Genomic DNA, 22,035 nt, shown 5'->3' with positions numbered 1-22,035 from the left:
GATCTTTGTGCAAAGTTTGAGAGTGAAGGGGTAGGGCTGGCGTGCAAAGGAAATGTTGAAGTGGAACCAGCATGCATGGTCCTGATCTGCTACTCACTTTGTATGCACACATGATCACTTCCTGCCCTCACACCTGAAGAGGGCTGGAGTACACTTGCTGTGTGTTGTGCCAATTTCAGTGTGTTTTATGACTCTTTTAGACTTTATATGTATGATGAATCCTCTCATAACATTCTAAATGTTTTACCTTTTGTTTTGTAGTGTGCCTTGGTTTATGAGTGTACATCTCCAGAAAACACCAGTAGTAAAGACAATTTACCTTTATTAAATGCAGGTAGGTGTGCTAAGTCTATATAATGATGGAAATATTTAATGTTCAACACTATGCTACATGTATATAATTATGAGAAGGAGTTGGCCCCCGTGCTCATATGCTTTCTAACAAGAACCCAGTGTTTTTCAGCGACCTGGCTCCTGGGTAATATTCAACTTCATACTGAATAATATTTCCATAAATTAGCACCATACAAGAACTCAATCCATATTGAGGATATGTTAATTCTAAGAGAGTTAGAAGGTTTTATTCATTCATTCATTATAGGTCATACAATTAAACTGTAAATATAAATAAAACATAATAAACTAAAAAGCCACAAAGCCACAAAAGCATCATAAAACAGCCAGCCAGATTAAAATGCATCTAAAAAAACTTAGGAAAATGAAAAGGTTTTTGCCAATACAAGCTTTCCAGATGAACCTCTTTGGGTACAACCTCTTTGGGCACGATTGGGGTACCACCACTGAAAAGTCCTCTCCGGTGGGTACCTGCTTCACCGCAAGTAGTAGAGATACCTGCAGCAGGCCCTTCACTAAAGATGGCTAGGTACATCTGAGACAGGCAGTCCTTTAAGTGTCTTGGTCCTAAGCCATGTAGTGCAAAGACCAGAACCAGCACTTTGAACTGAATCAAGAAACAGACTGAGAGCCAGTGTCACTGACGTAACAGAGGCGTAATGCAATAATAATCCTCTGTCCCTTTTAGTAATCTAAAAACTGCATTCTGCACTAACGGCAGTTTCTGAACAGTCTAACTAGCACATGCAGGAGTCTAACTTGGACATTTCCAATGCACAGGTAACTGAGGGCAGGCTCTGTCTTTCTAGGTAAGATTTACAACTGACATACCAGTCTAAGCTGGTAAAAGTACACATACTTAATGTCGCAGAAGCATCTTGCACTTCCAGTGGATGAAAGATGAATCAAGGAATACGCCCAAGCTGCAAACCTGTTGCTTCATGAGCAATACAACCCCGTTTAGCACAGGATTTACTCCTTTGATGAACCATCCACCCAAAATACCTCTGACTTGCCTGGTTTCAGCTTTGGTTTGTTGTCCCTCATGCAGACCATTATTGCAGCCGTAATTAAATTCCTTCCTAGCAGTTAGCTTTGACCTGTGCTGTAATTTATCATTGTATCCAGGTGATACAGTGTATGCATTTCCCATCTGTTCTGCTTTGCCTGTAATGTATTTACTTTTGTATATGTATCGAAAGACGGGAATTACAGCAGTAGCTGGCCATACGTACTAAGAGTTATTGTGTTTATACTCTGCATTCCAGTGTCTTGAACAGTTTATTGTATTGTTTACAATTCTGGAAGTAGACAGGGGGCTGGGGACACATGCCTCACGTGTTGTTGTTTTTTAAAAAATCCCTAAAGCTTAAAGGCCCTTGGCATTATTCTTCAGCGTTCTTAATACATGGAGCTCAAGCTCCAAGTGAGTTATGAAGTAGTGACAGAGTGGGAATGAGGTATCAATGGTGAATCTCATAGATGCTCATAACTATTTTATTTTTATCTTGAGACATTTTGCTTTTTACTGCTATTCATATATAAAGCTGGAATCTTAAAATTAAAATAATATATTTTCTCTACATGTGTGTGTTATGAAAATATGATCTTTAAAAAAAAGAAGAAGAGGAAAGGAAAAATATTCTAGAAAGGTAATGGGCATGTTAGAGGAAGTGGCCTGCCTCTGATGATCTTGTCTTTTTGTTGCTCCTTTCCAGAAACCTGTGCTGCCTGAACTGATGCAACACAATATATATGTATTTCTGTAGTCAGAAGTTTTCTTTGAACTTCATATTTTTAGTTGTATATATGAATCATTAGTAACTTTTTGTGTTGTATATATTTCATAGATCAAAATGTGGGTCAGTAGCAGTTAGGAAACATGTCCCACAGGAGTGAGTAATATTACAATAGGATAGTGAGGCTATTTGTTTCAGAGAGCAGATGTAATGGGTTGTGTTCTGAGAACCCACAGAAAGGTCCTGAACTAGGATCCCACAATAGGCTAAGGCAGGCATAGGCAAACTCAGCGCTCCAGATGTTTGGGGACTACAACTCCCATCATCCCTATCTAACAGGACCAGTGGTCAGGGATGATGGGAGTTGTAGTCCCAAAACATCTGGAGGGCTGAGTTTGCCTATGTCTGGGCTAAGGTGATGCCCTTCCTGCAAGCAGACTGCTGCAAACATGGGGCTCATCCAACACTTCCCTTTGTCCCATGATTTCTTCCACTTGGTCCATGACTTCTGGGCACCGGTTCAAGAGTTCTTTCCTGTGTCCCAATACTTTTCCCAGGAAAATTTGCTGCTTACCACTGAATCAGAACACGTGTCAATCCACACGTATACATCTCTTAAATTGACATTTTCTCTGATTCAGCAGTAAACAGTGGGTTTTCCTGGGGGAAACAGTGGGACAAAAGAAAAAATCTCTCAGGCCTGTGTTTAGAAGTCATGGACCAAACAGAAGTGTGGATGAGCCCAACATTTCAAAAGCAGCCAAAGATCTGAGAGAGCCTAAAGGACATGCAAGTCCCTAAATACCCACATGTAAAGGTTTAAAACTGTGTTCTAGTATCTGGTTAGCAAGAATAGAAGTTGGTTGTGCAGCAAAGGTTCATAATTTTCAAATAAATCCATCATTTTTATTGTTCCCGGGGTGGAGAGGAGACAGCAAGGGAGTTAGCCACTTTTGCTATCCCCTCCACACCTTCAGAGCAACACCTAGGAAGAGGTTATTCAAGCCTTAAGTAGATAGAGAGCAAAAGGGCACCACTTGCTTAAGTTGTTACTCCATAGGTATCCACGTGGTTCTTGTGTGGTCTGTGTGGTTCTTGAGGAGAGACAATAACTGATGTAACTGGCTCCCTCACAATAAAGTCTGAGAATAGGAATCTCATAACCACCACATTGTGCTTTAGTGTACAGAACTGAAGGCCTTAATCTGGCTCTTTTGTCCCTGTGGGACAAGAAAAAGGGAGATTTGTTGGCAACACCTGAAATAAATAGAGCAATTTCAGTAAAAGCATCATTTTAAGGGTTGCAATATGCCTTAGCGAAGACGAGAACCTACCGAGCTTTGATTTCATACTTCAGACATTTGATGAGAGGGCCGTAATTCCTTTTTAGTTGAGTTAAGTCTTTAGTAGCTAATATGACCAGATATTTAAAATATGTGTCTTGCAGAGATAACAAGCCTATATTTGCTAAACACTGTTGGTCCCTCCAAGGGATATTCAAGCATAGCAGCTGAGATTTTGAATAATTGACCTACAGTCCTGCTGCAGTTTGGAATTGAGCCAATTCAGCCTGTAGTTTAACTTCTTTCTTTCTTTCTTTCTTTCTTTCTTTCTTTCTTTCTTTCTTTCTTTGTTTATTGCATTTATATCCCACCTTTTTCTCTTAAGGAAGTCAAGGTGGCATACATGGTTCTGCCACTCCTCATTTAATCCCTATAACTACCCTGTGAGGTTGGTTAGGCTAAAGAGGCAATCACTGGCCCAAGGCCACCTAGTGTGTTGCCTGTAAACAAGCTCTCCTTTATAGATTCTGACCAATATACACCTAGCAGACAATTCTCATAATAATTAGGAGACTTGAGTCAGATACAAGGAGTAAATAAATTTCTCTCAGTAATTGCATAAAAATCACAGTAGAAATAAGTTTGAAATGTGGCTGAAATGTGCCGCTAACCTGACCCTAGGTTCAGAGACATTTCAGAACCATAATATGCTGCAAATCAGTTGTAGCTCAGAAGCACCCTGGCTCGCTTTTGTGGACTAAAAAGCTTGGTTCGTGCTTTATACGGGTTTGTGTAGTTACACTAAGTCTGTCAAACTCTAACTATGGTCAAAATTCTTTTTTATGTTAAACTCTTCTTCTCCTTGGCTTCAGCCCTTTCTGTTTGTTCCTGGTTAAGGGGGAAAGAGTTTAACCAGGATGATATGCTGCACCAAACCTTGGCTTAGCTGCCCTGCCACACTAAGCTAAAAGGGTTGGGGAAGACCAAAGCAGGTGTGGGCTCCTCTGCAGCACATCCATGTATCCCTGGTAAGCCATGGTTTGGCTTTCCATGTTGTCCAAACAGGCTTGCTAATGAGAGCTTGCTAATGGATGGAAAGTTATCTCCCTTAGTTGCTATGGCACTTGCAAGCCCATGGCCAAAGGAAAAAAGGATTCCAAATCTAATGCCTTGAATTAATTTCCCAACTTTTGAATATATGAATTAGCCCTGTTGGCAAGGGTCTGTGGATGAAACATACCATTTCCATTGTTGTTTATCTACAGCATAGCAAGTTTTATCAAACAATTTTGGAAAGTATAATGAGATTCTATGTAATGAGACCATTTTGAATCTGCATGGCTAGTAAAAAGAAATCAGCTGAGCCACCACAAAAGTGCTTCAAAAGATGAAGTATATTTTATTTAAAGCAAAATGAAAAACAACAATGGATGTGGAGCCAGGAGAATATTATCATTCATAACACATGATCATAATGTCATCAGCTGCTCGTTGAGATTTCACTGTTTATTTCTCAGCCAAGTTCTTTTATCCTAGGAATCTGTGCCAGTAGTCCTGAGTTTTTAATCTTAGTGCAGCTGAAGTAATAAATCCAGCATCTAGTGTTCTAAGTAGAATTTAATTGTCTTCTGTTTGGGTAGCATAACTTAAGGGACTCTCCCTTTAATTTATTGAAATAAATTAAATAATAACAATAAATTAAAGGCAGAATAGATTTATTTGTGGGGTTTAATTTTTAAAATACAGTGAGAAAGAGATAAATTATTTCGCTAATAAACCACTGTGATAGCTTTTGAACCAAAAATATAGCTGCGATTAAGCAACCCCATCATTTTTTTCCTTTTGCAGTGTTAAAAAACCCGATCTGTAAGTTATATAGATTCCCCACTTCTGACAACAAGTGGATGTGTGTACGAGAACAGATGTCTGAGAGCACTCTTTCTTTTCATATTCCCAAGGAACTCATCAGCCTGCACATAAAGGAGGATATGAGAAGGTAAGGGAAACAGCATGAAAAAGTAAAAGCAAGCTATAAAACTGTCTTTATAACACTGGTAATAGAAGTTGACTGAAATCCATGAGTTCACTGCTAGGAATCACCACAGTTTCAACCTGTTCAGTCTGCCAGTGTGGGGCTGAGCTGCAGGCAGCTGCCACAGGTGAGCCCAGAGGCTGGGAGTCAGGAGTTGAGCCATTGGTCAAAGTCAGAAGCCAGAGCAGAGGAATGGTGGAGGCTGGCCTCTTAGGGCAAGTGGGGCACTGGCCCACCAACCTCGGCCAGCTCCCACCTGCTTACCTGCCTTCTTATTTCCAACCAGCCCCAGAGGTGACACTAGCTATCAGTTTCATCCCAGCATTTCCCTCATAAAACTCAGCAGGGAAGAGAATGGGGACAAAGCTGGAAGGAATTACTTCTGCCTGCCATTGGCTCTGCCCATCATCCATTGCCTTCACACCATACATTTAAAGCACCTGTGACTTCCCCCAAACAATCCATGCAACTGTAGCTTACCTCCCACAGAGCTACGTTTCCCAGGACCCTTAACAAGTTGCAGTTCCCAGGATTATTTGGGGGGAAGCCATGTGCTTAAAATGCACCATCAGCTCCACCTACTGTTGAGCTCCCTGCCTCCTGCCATACCTGTTCCAGTGGTCACTGACATCCACTGCACAGAAATGCCACTAAGACCCTGTTGCTCATGCAAGGTCCCAGTTGCAGCAGAAGGCCTTTGGGTCCAATGGGCAGCAAAGTGGGTGAGTGAGGGAAGTCCAGAGTGTGAGAATATTTCATTGCCAGAAAGATGTTCCAAGCTGCGGTTCTGATAGCTCATCATGCAGGGCAGCTGCATGGAGAAAGGAAGTTTGAGCCTCAGGGGATCCTCACAGCTACTGGGAAGTTAAGACTTCTGTTGCTTATTGGCATGGAGCTGAGGCCTGTAGCCAAGAGTTGTATAATAAAAGAGGTCTAAGAATACACAGAGACAGTTCGCCAAATGTGAGGCAACAAAAAGCTAAATACAAATCTAATGTTGTAAAGGTTAGTGTTTTAATTTTAATTGAGCTAGATTGTAAATGCCTTGTGCTGCTTATTTATTACTGTGCTTGTTTATAACATTTATGCCCTGCCTTTTAGCCAAAAAAGCTCTCCGGTGTCATTCAGACTGCAGTTTATTCATTTTCCTGATGTTTCCCTGTTAACTTTGTGCATTATGTTTGACCTTTCACATGACGTGAAAGCCATTCTGGAAAACCAATGGGGTGTAATAGAATATTGCATGTGTTTGTCCCTCATTTCCATGTTCCAGATACAGTATAATTTTTTGCAGTTTTCTTAGCTCAGAAAATCTTGGGCGTACTATATAGCTTTCTCTCCAGCTCACTGTTACTGTCAAACTTGAAATGCCCATGGAAAAAGCAGCCCACCCCAGAATGAACAAGCAACCGGATCCAGCCACACTTTGCCTCCCTTCCCACCCCATGATCCTCTGGTTGTGAAGCCCGGATTGCCCTCTCTCCCTCAACAACTGTGGAGTGGAGGGGATGGTTATAAGGGTCTCTCCTGTTTTCTAATGTTCACTTCACACTGCAATACCTACTGGTGTAAGTGAAATGAAGAGCGAAATGGTGATGTATCAGTTCTTCAGTGGGAAAGGAACGTTATGGAAGTGCTAACCTTATAATCAGTAAAACGAACAGGATAAGCCTCGCATGTGAATGCAGCCTCAGAGTAGCTTACAAAAATCACTTCTAAAAAGACATAACACATGTGAAAGGGAAAAAAGCAAGCTCAAGCGCAGGTTCTTAAGGTTACGACTGATGTCAGTGGCAGCTCTTGCTGTTGGCATCTAATAAAGAGCAGTCCCTCCCTTCCCTGAAGCCCCCAGATCAGATCCAGGAGAAAAGCTACTGACAATGTCCAAGTCAGGACAATGTCCACACAGTTCTCCCCTCTGGCATAATGGCAGCTAGAATCCGCACAGGGAAAGGCTTTGTGGTGTTTACCCTCTTCCGTGGTCCAGAAACAGAACTCATATCAACAAGGAGTTATATTCTCAGTATTGTGGGCCTAACCTTATAGAACCCACTCCCAATAGAAACCAGGCAGGAATTCTCTCTACAGAGTTTCAGACGTCAGGTCAAAACAATTCCATTCGAGGAGATCTTTGCAACATGAATTTTTCTGGTGTTTATGTTTTATTTTTTTCATTGTAAGACACTTAATAGCCACATGTAAAAACGGGCTGTACATTTTTAAAATAAATAAATAGATAGGCTTGAAGTGGACTTTGATTGCAGCCTTATCTTTTATGCTTTATCTATAATGAGTTATGAAGCTATGAACTACAGTTTTACTTAGCTCATACTAATAATGTTTCTTCATCATAAGTATCATAATTTTAATCTGAATGCATTTGATATCAGTGATCCTATGCAAACATCAAATTCAGACTGTAACTTCTGTGGTAGATAGCCAGTGTTGAACAGATTAACGTAACGAAAGCCTATGGGCAGTTTAATTACATTGTTCCAAAGACCCAGAGCATCAATCCTTATTTTCAATGTTGGAAGTTATTGATTGTAAATAGAGCTTTCTGATAGTCATCAATCCATTAATCTTGCCACAGGCATATGCTTAAACATAATGAAATTAATTAAGTCATTAAGAGAGTAACATCATAGATTTAACTGTGCTTCTTTTCTTTAACCTTAGCTGATTGTTATATTAACACTGCAAGGAAACACAACTAATAGAAGCTAACTGTATTGTTTATAACCACATATAATTAATAACAAAAGTAAAGATACATTTCAAGTTGTCATGCTGCTATGTCTAAAAACCAGCTCAATCAAAAATACCATTTCTAAGTATTTTTAGTAGCCAAGTTTTATTTCCAATGAAACCCTCAGTCCACTGCATGTGTTATTTCTCCTAATCCAATATGGCAAGAAATCCTGCAAGCATACAGATTCAGCCGCTCCTACTGGGATATGCAAACCAAGCAGTATGCAAAGCTTAAGATCTAAATCTAGTAAAGTGATCATGGAAGGGGTGCTTTAAGAAGATATTGAGAGCTATAGTCTGCCTTCAAAAATATGCAAATGATTCCCAGTAGAAGTTAATGAGAACAGCATGCATCTGCATTGAATGAAGGGTTTAGCACTTATACAAAAAGGATTTTCACTGTTTTATGCAACATTTAGCCACCTGCTCCTGATTTCAGATTAACCTTTAAGAAGGGGGCCTTCTGAGAATGTAACTTCCAAATGCAGGCAAACTTTGTATAAAACTTGTTATTTAGGATTCATGTGATCCCCAAACAGTATCCTATCCTGACACAGCTCAAACTCAGACCCATTTAGCTTTAATACACACACACACACACACACACACACACACAGAGAGAGAGAGAGAGAGAGAGAGAGAGAGAGAGAGAGAGCGCAATGGGAGAAACTTTTGCAGTTTTGATTTTATTTTATTTTAAACATTTTCTCTTCTCTGTTGACATTTGGAGTTCAAGCACTCAGCAGAAGTTGAATTAAATACTGGATCCCTTTTGAAGGAGCACGCTTTACTCTGGATATAATCACACAGATATTCTGAGTTTAGGAAAAATAAGAGATTCCTAGTTCTGTATAAATAAGGGGGAGATTCATTGAGCCATGCTTGTTCTTGCTTCTCAGCAAGATGCTTCCTCTCCAGAGGTGAGGATGAAGAACATGGAAGTAGAAAATGTGATCAGCAAGAATATCAGTCCAGCACCTGAGGGAAGGACAGCATATTTTAGGTCAGAAAGGACAGTCTAGGAAACTTGGAGATTACTCTGTCTGTCTACTCTTTCTCATGCAGACATATCTCCCTCCACTGCATCCCAACACTTCCATCATCCTCCTCAGCAGAGCTCACAGTGGCTAACAACAATAAAATTAAAACTGTTAAAGAAGTATAACAGTAAAAAAAAAAAAAAAAAACAACGCTCGCTAATAGCAGACTAAAAGGATAAGACAATAAAAGCAGCAGCTTTATAAGCTGTTTCACTACAGTAGCTTCCAACAAGTTAAAATAAATTACCAAAGCCTTCCTAAAGAGGAAGGTTTTAACAACATGCTAGAATGCTATTAACGGGACGCGGGTGGCGCTGTGGGTTAAAGCCTCAGCGCCTAGGGCTTGCCGATCGTAAGGTCAGCAGTTCGAATCCCCGTGGCGGGGTGTGCTCCCGCTGTTTGGTCCCAGTGCCTGCCAACCTAGCAGTTCGAAAGCACTCTCGGGTGCAAGTAGATAAATAGGGACCGCTTACTAGCGGGAAGGTAAACAGCGTTTCCGTGTGCGGCTCTGTCTCGCCAGAGCAGCGATGTCACACTGGCCACGTGACCCGGAAGTGTCTTCGGACAGTGCTGGCCCCCGGCCTCTTTGAGTGAGATGGGCGCACAACCCTAGAGTCTGTCAAGACTGGCCCGTACGGGCAGGGGTACCTTTACCTTTAGAATGCTATTAAAGATGGGGCAAGAGAAACTGCTTTTGAGAGGATGTTGTAGAGGTTTAGTGCAGGGACATAGATGGCCTTGTTGGGCCCAACTTAAGGATATACAGAAGGATATCTGTACTGAAGACCTCAGTAGGTAGGCGGACCCATTTGGAAGGATGTTCTTCAGATCGATACCCTGAACCTGGCCCTATTGCTGTCAGAGCAAAATGAAGGAAGATATAATAAAAGGCCACAAAACTGTTGCTAACAATAAGATAATATATATGTAGCACAATACCTAAGCACTAGTCAGTTTTCATATTGAAAAATCAGCAGGCTTGGGAGAACAGAAATACCTTAATAGGTATGTCCTAAATATTGCAATTGTGTGGATGTGATGCACATACCTGAGTGGCTGCCTCCCTGAAATAAGTTTGTTTTTCTAGTAAATGTTTAAAAGATCTCTGGAGACATGCTAACCTACCTATTGAAGATATATATTTCCTTCAAATATATCAGACCCGAGGCATCTAGTTCCTGGAGAATAAGTGTTTTGCTAAGTGTTTCCCATTTCCCTGAGTGATGTCAAGTCCAAGGACTATGCTAGAGGATTTAGTTTCCTTTGGATGAGAGAGCACCTCAAACTAATGGTGCTTTTGTAATATTTGAAGTATTTACAAATGAAGGAAATAATAGCAAAAAGCAAATTCCCCCCTCCCGACCCTCCATCAAGTTTGAAGATAGCGACAAAGTAGCCCCATTGTACTTGATTTTATATACTGCTTTGGTGGCAGAGTCCCTGAAATGGATTGCAATAAAAACATCATAGTGTAAGAAAATACCGCTACCGCCATGGCCACTTCTAATCCAGGTATCGGTCCTCCTCATCCTCCAAATTCAAAGTGATGACTCCTATATATCAACATTCCACAACACCCCTGCAGAACACCAGTCTCAGACCCTTCTTGAAGGTGAGGATCATCATGGTCACATTCCCCCTATTTATCTTCTCATAGAGGTCCTCTGTAAGGGTGACTAAGACTATCTACTTACTCATCTCTATTGATGACAGTTTTACTAAATCCATATGGAAGTAGATCAAGAGAATCCATTTCAGCTTTGAACTGGTAAGGTGGTGCCCATTTAAGCACTCTGGTAAGAAAGGCTGATTAGAGATTAGTTTGCAGTTGCACAGTGTATTCTCCCCACCCCACAACAGCAACCTTACAAACATGCTTTCTTTTCAGTATCAGGACCACTTCTTACCTTGGAAATGTATTTGAATTAGCAAAAGGCTAATTGTAGGGCATTCGGCTCCAACTGTTTTGTGTACATCATAGGATGTCCACAACTGAATTTCATCCAGTTATAGGGGAAGACTCTGCAGACTTCTGTAGTCAGTGTAGCAAGCAAGTACACAACCAAATTGTCAGCTTTAGCAGCAAAACTTTGTCATATGCTTTCAGGCAGCACTAGATGAGGTCAGCTTCCAGAAGACTGAACAGGAAAACTGGAAACTTGCTAAAGGATTTCCTTTTGTAATATCGGCGACAGGAAGATTTTCCATGACACTGACATTTTCACTTAGAATAAAGATGAAAGAGGTCAGAAATGTATCTGGCGTGATATGTTTAAAAAGGAAAATAGGATTTTTGCTTAAGCTAATGTTTTAATTAGGTTTTCATTTTCTGTTTAGTATAAAACAACGTTACTCATGCAGTTGTTAGCATCTGTCTGTCTCGGGAGACAACAGAGGAGTGCATCTTTGGGGGTGAAGTCAAACTGTTGGAGAGTTATAGTGCCCAATGTAGCTGTAGAGACCAGTATGGGAGAGATATATTTTGTTGCACCTGGGGGAGATGAAGGCTGTGCTGCTGCAGATGCACCATGGTGTTTCTTCTCTTTGCACTCCTTCCAGCAGCCATTCCACTTCTGGCCATGGCTGTGGATACATAACCTGACTGTCTCCAGGCACTGCAGTTGTCTGCAAGGGATTCCAACACACAGCAGGTTTATATTGCCAGCTGTTGAGCTGTACTGCCTCACACAGTACATTCATGTGGAATGTGATTATTTGCAATCCCATGCTACTGGGCTAAGTAAAAATAATAATAAATTAAGACCAATAGAATGGGCTCTCTTCTTCTAGACGTATTAACCATACTTCGTTCTCACATAAAAGGCCATCAGATACCACAATAACGAAGACTTTTGTTCAGGACCTTTGACAGTTTGTGTCTGGACTTGGTAGTGGGCTGGATGAAGATGAATTCTGAAAAGGTGAAGGCACTGTAGGTGGTCTGGGAAATAGATATTCATCCTACTCTGGATAGGGTGTACTCTCTGTCCACGGAGCGTGTAGTTTGGTAGTAGTCCATCCAGCATTGCCTCTTAATGTCTTGGTGGCTCCAATGGCTCAGATGCATTTTGGCTGTTTTGCCAGCTACAACTGTTCCTGGACAGGGACAGCCTCCACTATCAGAGGTAGCATACCTCTGAATAGCAGTAGCTGGGAATCACAGGTGGGCAAGTTGCTATTGCATTCATGTCCTACTTGTTGGCTTTCCATAGACATCTGGTTGGCCACTGTGAGAACAGGACTAGATGGACCATTGACCTGATCCAACAGGTTCTTCTTATGTTCTTATGTATGCGATGCATGCGCTATACAGCTGAACTACAGACTGGTGGTGTATGTGTGCCAATAAAGATTGTAACAATTTAATTGCCTGTTGAACCATTCAGTAGTAGCTGAATATTTTTGTGTCATAGGGCTGATGCTGAGACCTTTCTTTTTCCTTCCATCCCAGGAATCAGGACCTTAATGAACTCGGGGAACTTGCTCCACATTGGGACAATATGCGGAAAAGTGTTATTTCACACTGTGATCAAATGTTAACTCTCTACCAAAACATGCTTGCAGAACTTGGGAAGTATACAGGTATGAGACTGTTCTCACTGAAGAGTTGAAGTAATGATCTGGTGCTTTCTACACAGCTATGTGGCATGGGTGCCGTTCAGCTGATATCCTTGCCACCCAACTCCTGAAGAGTTCAGGAATGGCCCTTGAGCTGCTCCCCTCCTCATGCTGCTTTCACATGCCCTCATAATGAGGAGATCTGAGTGAGTGAACTGGAGATTCCTTAATTATTTGAATGTAGGACCTTCTGGAGCCTTGAAAATAAAGTTCAAAAAAACCCACAGGCTGGGCGCACACCATACATTTAAACACATGACTTTCCCTGAAAAATCCTCGGAAGAAATATCCTATATCACCAAACATATAACTAGATAATTTAATCGTGTGTGCATGCACATACACAGGTACGCGCACTACTTTGTATCCATCCCTCCTTAAAACGTAGTCAGAGCTGCATCTTTTGTGTTCTCAGGTGGTTTCTGGTCTGGGGATTCCAAGCAGGACTCAAATCAACCACTCCTTGTTGTTGGCATCTGCCTGCCTCAAGAGACCATGGAGTGCACCTCCCACGGTGAAGTCAAACCGCTGTGTTTGCAGCACCAAAGTGACCTCCCAGGGTGCGCATGTGGCCGATGTGTATGGAGGTCCTGGGCTGCCCAAATGACAGTACTCCCCCTCTCAGTCTTGCTGATGTTGTCCAAAGGAAAGCAGAGCAATACGTTTAGCACCAGCTTTGCTGCCAGAGTCGCTGGAAGGAGGCGTATAAGGCACCCCTTAGTAGTAAGGGAATATGTGAATGCCTGTGGTAGTGTGATACATAGGTCCTGCTTGGAAATACATATCTTGAGTTAATACAGTGGTACCTCGGGTTACATACGCTTCAGGTTACATACGCTTCAGGTTACAGACTCCACTAACCCAGAAATATTACCTCAGGTTAAGAACTTTGCTTCAGGATAAGAACAGAAATCGTGCTACGGCAGCAGCAGGAGGCCCCATTAGCTAAAGTGGTGCTTCAGGTTAAGAACAGTTTCAGGTTAAGAACAGACCTCCGGAACGAATTAAGTACTTAACCTGAGGTACCACTGTAATATGTGAACAATCATTGTGCCTGTTTGATCCACATCCTCTGGAGTGGAGAAACTAACGGCATAAAACTTCAGTTAACCATAGTTTCCCATTTTATCCAAACTTGGAAACTATGGTTATGAGGTCACAATCTTAAACAAACTTCAAACCATGACTTGCTATGAATCTTGTAACCATAGTTAGCATGTAAACCCCCTGGCTTATCATGGCACAAGAAGAAGAGAGGGAAGGGGTGGCGGTGTGTGAGCAAGAGCACACAGGTTCAATGGCATAGTAACAGGCTAGGCCACAGTAACAGTAAAGCTCATAGTTCTTTGGGTGTCCACTTATGCTTGGTAGGGACAGTGAGCTTTGGCAGCTGGTACATTGTAGAGACCATCTCCAAGCACAGACTCACTAGCTGGCAGTTATCAAACTTGTATCCTGCCTTATAGCATAAAAGCTTCCAAGATACCCATGACGAAAGCACAAGGTCCTGACTGTAACATGAGATTAATAATACTGTACAGGGCTGTTGTAAGGGTTAATTAGATAATATATGTAATATATGAATGCCTGATAATATATTTGTAATGTGGTGGGAAATGGTCATTCATATTTTATGATTCCACAAATGCAAGGGGATAGTCTCCTTGTTCTGCCTATATGGATAGCATTGTGTTGGATGTCACCACTCTAATGCTTTGCCCCTGCTACATCTCTCCACCCACGTTAGATTCAAACAAGTCCTTGCACAAATTGTACTGTCTACAGGGCTGCTTCAGACCCCGTTATAATGAAAGCTTTTCCTAATTCTAAATCATATAAACACAGTGTGCAAGTTATCAGTGAAAACAATGCACTTTCTGCTCTATGAAGCCTTATTTGGAATCCTTGATAGATCGCAGCTTCCCATGATTGGAAGATGCAGGGCTGGGTGGTGGATGGGTTGGATCCTGAAAATCACAAGCAGAAAGAAGCTTGTGGAAAGGGACTTTCCTGCCCCTTCCTCCCTAATTCAGACTCCCCCCCCCTAAAAAACCCCCTGCTCCTAGGGGTCTGAACTTGTGTGGAAATTGCCTGGTCTTATGCAGCCAAAACAGCAGCACAAGGACAGATGAATAAGGTGTTTGTTGGTGGGGTGAGGGACAAAAACGGGGGTCTGGGGCTGGAATGGAACCCTGAACACAGTGGCGGAGGAGGGGGTGGCCCTCCCCAGTTGCCATATCTGAAGGGGGTGACAAGAAGGCACCTCGTGGGTGGCTCACCCCGCCACACCCAGGCATGGCGATGTGAGCAGCCACCATCGCACCACTGCAGCCGCAAGCAGAGGATCCCACCACCATCTGTACAGTGCCTCTCCATGCATGCGCCGCACATAGTGGGGCCGCACATGCAGTGCTGGATGATTTGCCCCGCCCCTTGACACCCCGCCCCTGGTGCCAGAGAGCCTTCCTTTGCCCCTGCCTGAACACAAGCATTCCTCACTGCAACATTCCTCTTTTTGTAAACCTATAAACACAATATAGTTCAAATGTGGCGTCAAACATGCTGTGTACTGATTTTTAGCCATTAAGAACATCCATCACTAAACACAGGGGGTGGGTGAGACACAAACATTAGTTCGTTCTGTGAATTAAAAGCTATTTTGTCAACTGCTTTTGAGGTGCATGCTGAGAGAGACAGTTAGCAAGCCGATATTTCCTTGATGCACAACAAAACATTAAAAGCAATTTTAAAATGCTGTCGATGTGGAAGTATTGTTCTGGCATTTTAAGAAAGACAGAGCATCACATGGGTACCTCAAATAATGATTCTTTTCACTTTTTCTTCCCAGGCTCTTCTTTCAAATCAAGCTGCAGTAAAGGAGAAAAGACACTAGAATTTGTTCCAATCAATCTACATCTGCAGAGAATGTATGTGCACAGTCCTCGGTTAAAAGGTAAGCTATATTCTGTGCACAGTTTTCTGCTTAGTAATTTGGTGCAGGTTCTGTCCTGGAAACTGTTTTTCTTCCAGACTCTTATTAACTGCAGACTTTTAAATTTCAGCAGTTCTTCCTTTGAAATGCTCAGAGCATTTTAAACATTGCTCCTTGATCAAAAAAGGTCAGTGTTTAATCAGATCTGCCTTCAAGTCAATCATAGTTGCAGGTTTGTGGGACAAATATATAAAGCAATGCCATTTGCAGATAATAGTTGGGGGAGGTTGTAGTTCAGTGCTTTATTCTTTTGAGCCAAAAGATTGTGCATAATTCACTGGGATGACTTTAGGTCTGTAGTCAGGCCTTTATCCACTGCACAACCCTCCATGAGTGCTCCAACTAGGACTGAGACTCATTTGGGACCCAAACAGTAACCAGACCTATTATTATTCCTATTACAGCTGTAACATGCCCGGGTAGAATTATTAGCCATTTCATCAGGCTGTCACCCTTCAGTCTGGTCCTGTTTCTCACATTTCAAAACAATTCTGATACAAACATTCAGGCCCTATTTCTAAAAAATGAGTTCTTCTGGGTATCGCTGTTGTAAAACTGGAATTATATCCTAAAACAGTTAAACCTTTTTTCTAACGTCTAGGAGCATATGTTGTTGCTGTTGAAGCATTGCTATCGCCCACTGTGCTTATTATATTAAAACAGTTGCAAGGAATGGGAGAGTGTTTCTTTGTACACATAAATGAAACGAATGAAAAACAAAACAAATGCAACTCCATTTGTTTCTTAATTTGTTTCTATGAGGAACAAATGAAAATGTAGGGTAAACAGGAAAAACCTTTCATTTCTTCCATGTGTTTCTCACTGGAGGGATTTCTGAAATTGATAGGAGATATTGTGTTGCTTTGCTTTTGGAAACATCTCTACTTCAAGGGCTGGTGGCCCCTCCTCTCTCATGTGCAGCCTGCTTCCATGGCCAGCCACTGAAGCCATGCCACACTCACCTCCTCCACCCCCACAATATTTGTGATGCCCAGTCCCCTCCCCAAAGCTATTGGGGAGACCTATAACAGCTCAGACCTCATGAGCCGTGTGGCAGGGAACATGCTTGCTTGTTTACCACCACCTCATGGAAACAAGGCTTTGTAGAGAAAAAATAAGGACTTTTATTATTTTCTCTTGATTCAGGCCTCACCCTAGTATGGCTTCCCTTTATCGCATATACAGCCCAACAAGACAACAGCAAGAACCCACCAACAGCATATGAATCAATCTGGCTTACCTGACCCAACAAGCCCTCCCCCTCCCCTCACAAATGCAAACAAATCTCACTGCAGCCAACCACAGACCACCAACCATACCCTGCTCCCCCAATACCTCTCACTACCAAGGAAATGTAATAACCGAATAGAAAGAAAACCCACCTAGCTGACACTGACACAAAACCCCACACGTACACTATACAAAAGAATATAAGCCTCACCACCCCACCCCACCTCTTCCCTCTCTTCTTCCCCAACCTTATACTGTACACAACACTAATGTCTCACAACAAATGTAGCTGATTTGTAAGAAAGACTGTACAACCTGAAAAAAGAGACAAGGCGTATACTTTTGTAAAACAATAAAATCTTTAATAAAAACAAATTTTAAAAAGAAGAAGTTCATACCTTCCAAATCAGTTAGTTGATTGGTGAGATCAGTTTTATATAGTTTGGAGAGCATATCCAGAAATACAATGACAAGATATATTCAAGGCACATCTTGTAAACTTACATTAATGTTCTGGAAGAGGCAGGATTGGCCCGTCTTTGAGGCGGACTGAAGCAGTTGCCTTGAGTGATGGAATCCTGCATGGTGGTGCCCTGGCGGTTGCCCCGCCCATTCTTGATGCCATGGCTTGGGGTCCTGTGGAAGTGGCAGCTTCTGGCAAGATCTTATGAAAGTTCTGTGAGATCTCACCAGAAGTCATTGCCATAGCTGGTCAACGAGGCTTCAGCAGGGGACAGGGTGGGAGCAGGTGTCAAAATGGGACAGGCCATCTTGGAACAGTGCTTCAAAATACAGGACCTTATCTATCATAAGCAGAAGCTCTTGTGCAATCACATATATTTGTATGCAAATCTCAATATTTATTTGTTCCTGTTGCAGATGCTCTCTATGATGTCATCACAGTAGGAGCCCCTGCGGCACATTTTCAGGGATTTAAAAATGGTGGTCTTCAGAAACTACTAAATAAATTTGAGGCAGAAAGGCGAAAGTAAGTATATTGACCGTAACTTTATACATTATATGTTCCTTCCTATTTGACAACCTTGCTGCTTAAATGCTCTTGCATCACATTTAATGACAGTAGTAATTCTCAGGCTTAGATTTGCAGTACTATGAGTAATGCACAAAGTGAGCACATAGCCATATGTGTGTTTACAAAATTAGACCTCCATTATTCTCATTTTACAGATGGGTAACTGAATGGAGATGAGAGAGAGCAAGTTGCTTAGTGACATCTAGTTCCAGCATCTTAGCCACAGCACCAAAATGCAATTTTCTATTGATAGAATAGATAGTGAGGTTACAGAGTTATATGTGCCTTTCCAACATATTTAATCTTTTTTTAAAACACAAGTGAACAACACAACGCTGACCCCAAACTCTACGTACATTAAACATAATAGAAACACCGCCACCCGACCCCACCCCCTTCCATTTTCCCTCTCTCCACCCCCCCCTTTCTTTTTTCTTTTCTTCTCCCCCTAATGCCTCAACAAATGAAATGGATTTGTAAAAATGTTACATGGAAAAACAACAACGAGGCATTACACTTACTTCTGTAAAACAAGAAAACCCTTAATAAAATACCAAGATTTTTTTTTTTTTTTAAAAAAGATTTAACTAGGTATATTGCTTTCAAAACCTTTCAGCTTTGTAGTACATAGGGCACTCTCTGCTAGGGCTGGCTTTACCATTAGGTAGAGTGAGCCAGCCCCCTTAGGGGGAGGCAGCAGTGGTTAAGTGTAGAAGAACAGAGCTGTGTATGCCAGAAAGCTGCCCTCAGATGTGGTCTTATTGCATATGTTGCATATTCACCTACCAGTCTGGTCAGCTTTGGTAAAGGGAATAGGAGGATGCCATCTTTATTTTTGTTTTTTTTTGTTTTGCCTCAGGCAACAAAATCTAGTGGGCTAGCTCTAACTTTTGCCTATGCAATACTTTGTGTGTTTAACTTTTGATCATAGTGATTATGTTCAAATGGGAGTTCACCTAGGACAGAAATAGCCAGCTAGGTGCTCTCCAACAACTGCCATCAGTCCTGACCATTGGCCATGTTTGCTGACAGGAACTGTAGTCGAAAATATCTGGAGGGCACAATGTTGGGCTAGCCTGGATGATACTTCCATGGTCTGGGTGAAATTTTAAAAGATTTATTTCAAAGTACCAACTTTTGCTGTCATGTTGATAGTTGTGGTTATTCATATAATAACTACTTTAGGACTAGTTAGGAACAGAAAATTCTAATTAAAATGAACAAACAAAACTGATAGAAATTAATAAAGGTGTGTCATTAATTTTAGACTGCAGTCTTCAAGAGAATCTTTGTTCATGGTAGCACATCATCAGTTTAATTAGCTGCTGTTTCCTAACAGCTATTACAATTGTTATAGCAACTGCAATTGGCTTCTGTAGCCAGCTAAATAACACTTGTTATGCTCAGTCATGTATCCTAAATATCAGTGAAGTACCACTGATAATACTTCAGGTCGCCATTGCAGTACCTGAATATAAATTGTTTTCTAAATATAGATTCTAACAGTGAATTGATGATTATATTGTAACAAATGGTTGCTGATAACACTGAAATTATTTGTTTTCAAACTTAATCTTGAGGGGTGGTGGAGGTGGTAAATTGCCACATAGCATATTTGTATGTAGAACATGTAATGTAGAACAATGCAAAAGATTTCTCAGACCAGTTTCTGGCGATGGCCTATGGAGGCATTAGAATCTATTTAAGCAAACCATGAAGTTTTAAAGCTTGCAGTCTCTTCGATTTGCTTAATGGAAGATACCATCACCTGTCTCTACAGCTTTGCCTTCTTATCCTTTTGATCTTTTCCCTTTGGTGAAGTGATGGGAGAAAAACAATGTCCTGACTTCTAATTTTACTTTTCAATTCTACATTACTTTCTTCTTGTCAGGTGCTTTTAAAGAGGCTAATGTTGGCCACTTAAGGCTATTAATGGCTGCTAGTCCTATGTTTTAATTCTGGTGTTGAAGGCAGTATATCTCTGAATGCCAGTTACTAGGGAACACAATTGGGAAGAGGGCTATTGTGCTCATGTCCTGCTCATTAGCTTCTCATTGGTATCTGGTTGGCCAATGTAGGATTAGAAGGCTGGACTTAGCAGGGCTCTTCTCATGTTCTTAAAAACAAAACAGTCCTAAAATAGCCAGATTTGTGGATGCACTAATGTTATGTCTGAAATATGGAACCAAGCTTCAAAGACCTATTTCATTCTAAATAAGGAAAATTATTTCACCATGGCAATGACAACTTTATTTTTGCATGGACATGTTTATTTAGCAGCCCCAAGACGGTTTGAGGCCACATAGCATTTTCCCGATCCAACTTTTACAATTTAAATGTTTTGGTTTACCTCTCTGAGGCCTGGATTGCAGAAAGAAATAACACCTTGAGATGTCAGAAAGAATATAATGTGAATAGATTAAAAGCCAGCAGCTGTTCTCTGTATGCTAATTGAAGTGAAATACTAAAAAGAAAGAGTGGAAGAGATTCTCTTCTCAGATAATCGTGGAAGGACTGTCAACCCTCTTGGACTCCTAGGTCATAGCAAATGTTATTTTTAAAAAATGTTTATTATTAATCTTTAATTTTCAGTTTGAATATTAAGATGCTATTAAAATTGCTTTCATCCTATTAACAATATTTTCTGCTTTATATGCTTGCCCTAATTTAATTCCTGTTTAATTTAATAGCACTGGTTAGAAAGCCCATTTAATTGATATTGTGAGTTTCAGAACTTGCAAGAAAAAGTATTCTTTTTATCTTCCCAGATGTCATTCCATTAAAAAAAAAAACCATTTTGGGACAAAATACAACTGAGCAGTTGTTCTAATATTACATGTGAGCCAGGCAGGGTAAAAGTTTCTTAAAGCTACAAAATGCAGCAAGGTAAGGGTGTGTGTGTTGATTCCTTCATCCATGCACACTTTTTTCATCTCAAAAACAGACCTCCTTCACCTGTGGGGTGTGTGTGAACACACATGTATTAAAATACACGTTGTTGCCCTACCATTTTGCCTAAGGCTACGATTCTACGGAAACCAGGATGTGAGGGCAGGGGAGGGAGCCTAACACTCATTCCTGGGTGTCTGAACAATGGTTTAACAGCTAACCAGGAATGGCGTCTGAACTGGGTCTATAAGTGTTGGTGTTTTTTTCTTTTAATGTTTTTGCACCCTTCCTCCAGTATCTCAAAAGTCATCAGTAGTTGCAATACACATTTATTTCAGTTTAATCAGTTAGGTAGCTAAAGGGCAGATAAATAACTTAAAATTCTTCAAATACTTGTCAACCCTAATTTTAAGGTAAGTTGCTGCTTAAAATTTCTCGATAGATATGATATAACTTCCTTCCTTTATAACAGTTTTGAGCAGGGAGTTTGAAAACACTGTTAGCAGAAATGAAAAACATTAGCAGAGAAGCTGAAAATTAATTCATAACCCCTTAACCACCTCTCTACATTAATGTCAGGAGCACTATATTTTCATCTGCCTGTGACAAATGCAACCATTTAGGCCATGGTCATTTAGGACTTTCATCTGTATTCTCCTCTTTACATGTCAAGGAGGTGACTAAATTCTGTCCTTTCTTTTAAACATCTACAAGGTTACTTCTCCCCGCACACTCACACACTGCATTAGCTGCTAAAATTGATGTCCGTATTCTAGTCATCTCCTTCCTTGATGACTGCAGCCTGTTCATGGTTGACCTTCTATCGCTGCCAATCTCTCCCCACCCCCTGCTCTTTCAGAATACCTCTGTGAAATCTTTGGTTACTTTAGGTTATTATGATCATGTCGCACAACACACAGTCCTGTCACACTTTGCATCGGTTTTAAAATGATAGTTCTTTCAAAGCTCTCCACTTCTTCGTGTCCAATTGTGGCTTGATTTGTATGTTGCTGTGAAAGCCACTAATAAAACTCTTTAATAGTTCTCTCTTATGTCTCAACTCCAAATGGCCAG

The 22,035-nt window shown here is 41.1% G+C and overlaps 1 protein-coding gene across 7 annotated transcripts in view; it reads left to right on the top strand.

The window, feature by feature from the left end:
- Positions 1-22,035, top strand: part of INPP4B (inositol polyphosphate-4-phosphatase type II B) — a gene marked incomplete at its 5' end in the record, with an annotated part of 264,537 nt that overhangs the window by 176,086 nt on the left and 66,416 nt on the right. For all 7 annotated transcript variants that reach the window (XM_083457114.1, XM_083457109.1, XM_083457110.1 and 4 more), the window contains 5 exons: positions 262-334; positions 5,225-5,372; positions 12,651-12,781; positions 15,666-15,770; positions 17,919-18,027. In XM_083457114.1, the coding sequence (XP_083313240.1) occupies positions 262-334; positions 5,225-5,372; positions 12,651-12,781; positions 15,666-15,770; positions 17,919-18,027 (566 nt within the window). The remainder of the gene's footprint in view (positions 1-261; positions 335-5,224; positions 5,373-12,650; positions 12,782-15,665; positions 15,771-17,918; positions 18,028-22,035) is intronic.

This window comes from Podarcis tiliguerta (assembly GCF_965153285.1).
Source record: "Podarcis tiliguerta genome assembly, chromosome: 9".
Classification (NCBI taxonomy): Eukaryota; Metazoa; Chordata; class Lepidosauria; order Squamata; family Lacertidae; genus Podarcis; species Podarcis tiliguerta.
The sequence above is the reverse complement of the archived record's forward strand: the minus strand, read 5'-3'. Positions and strand labels throughout refer to the sequence as shown.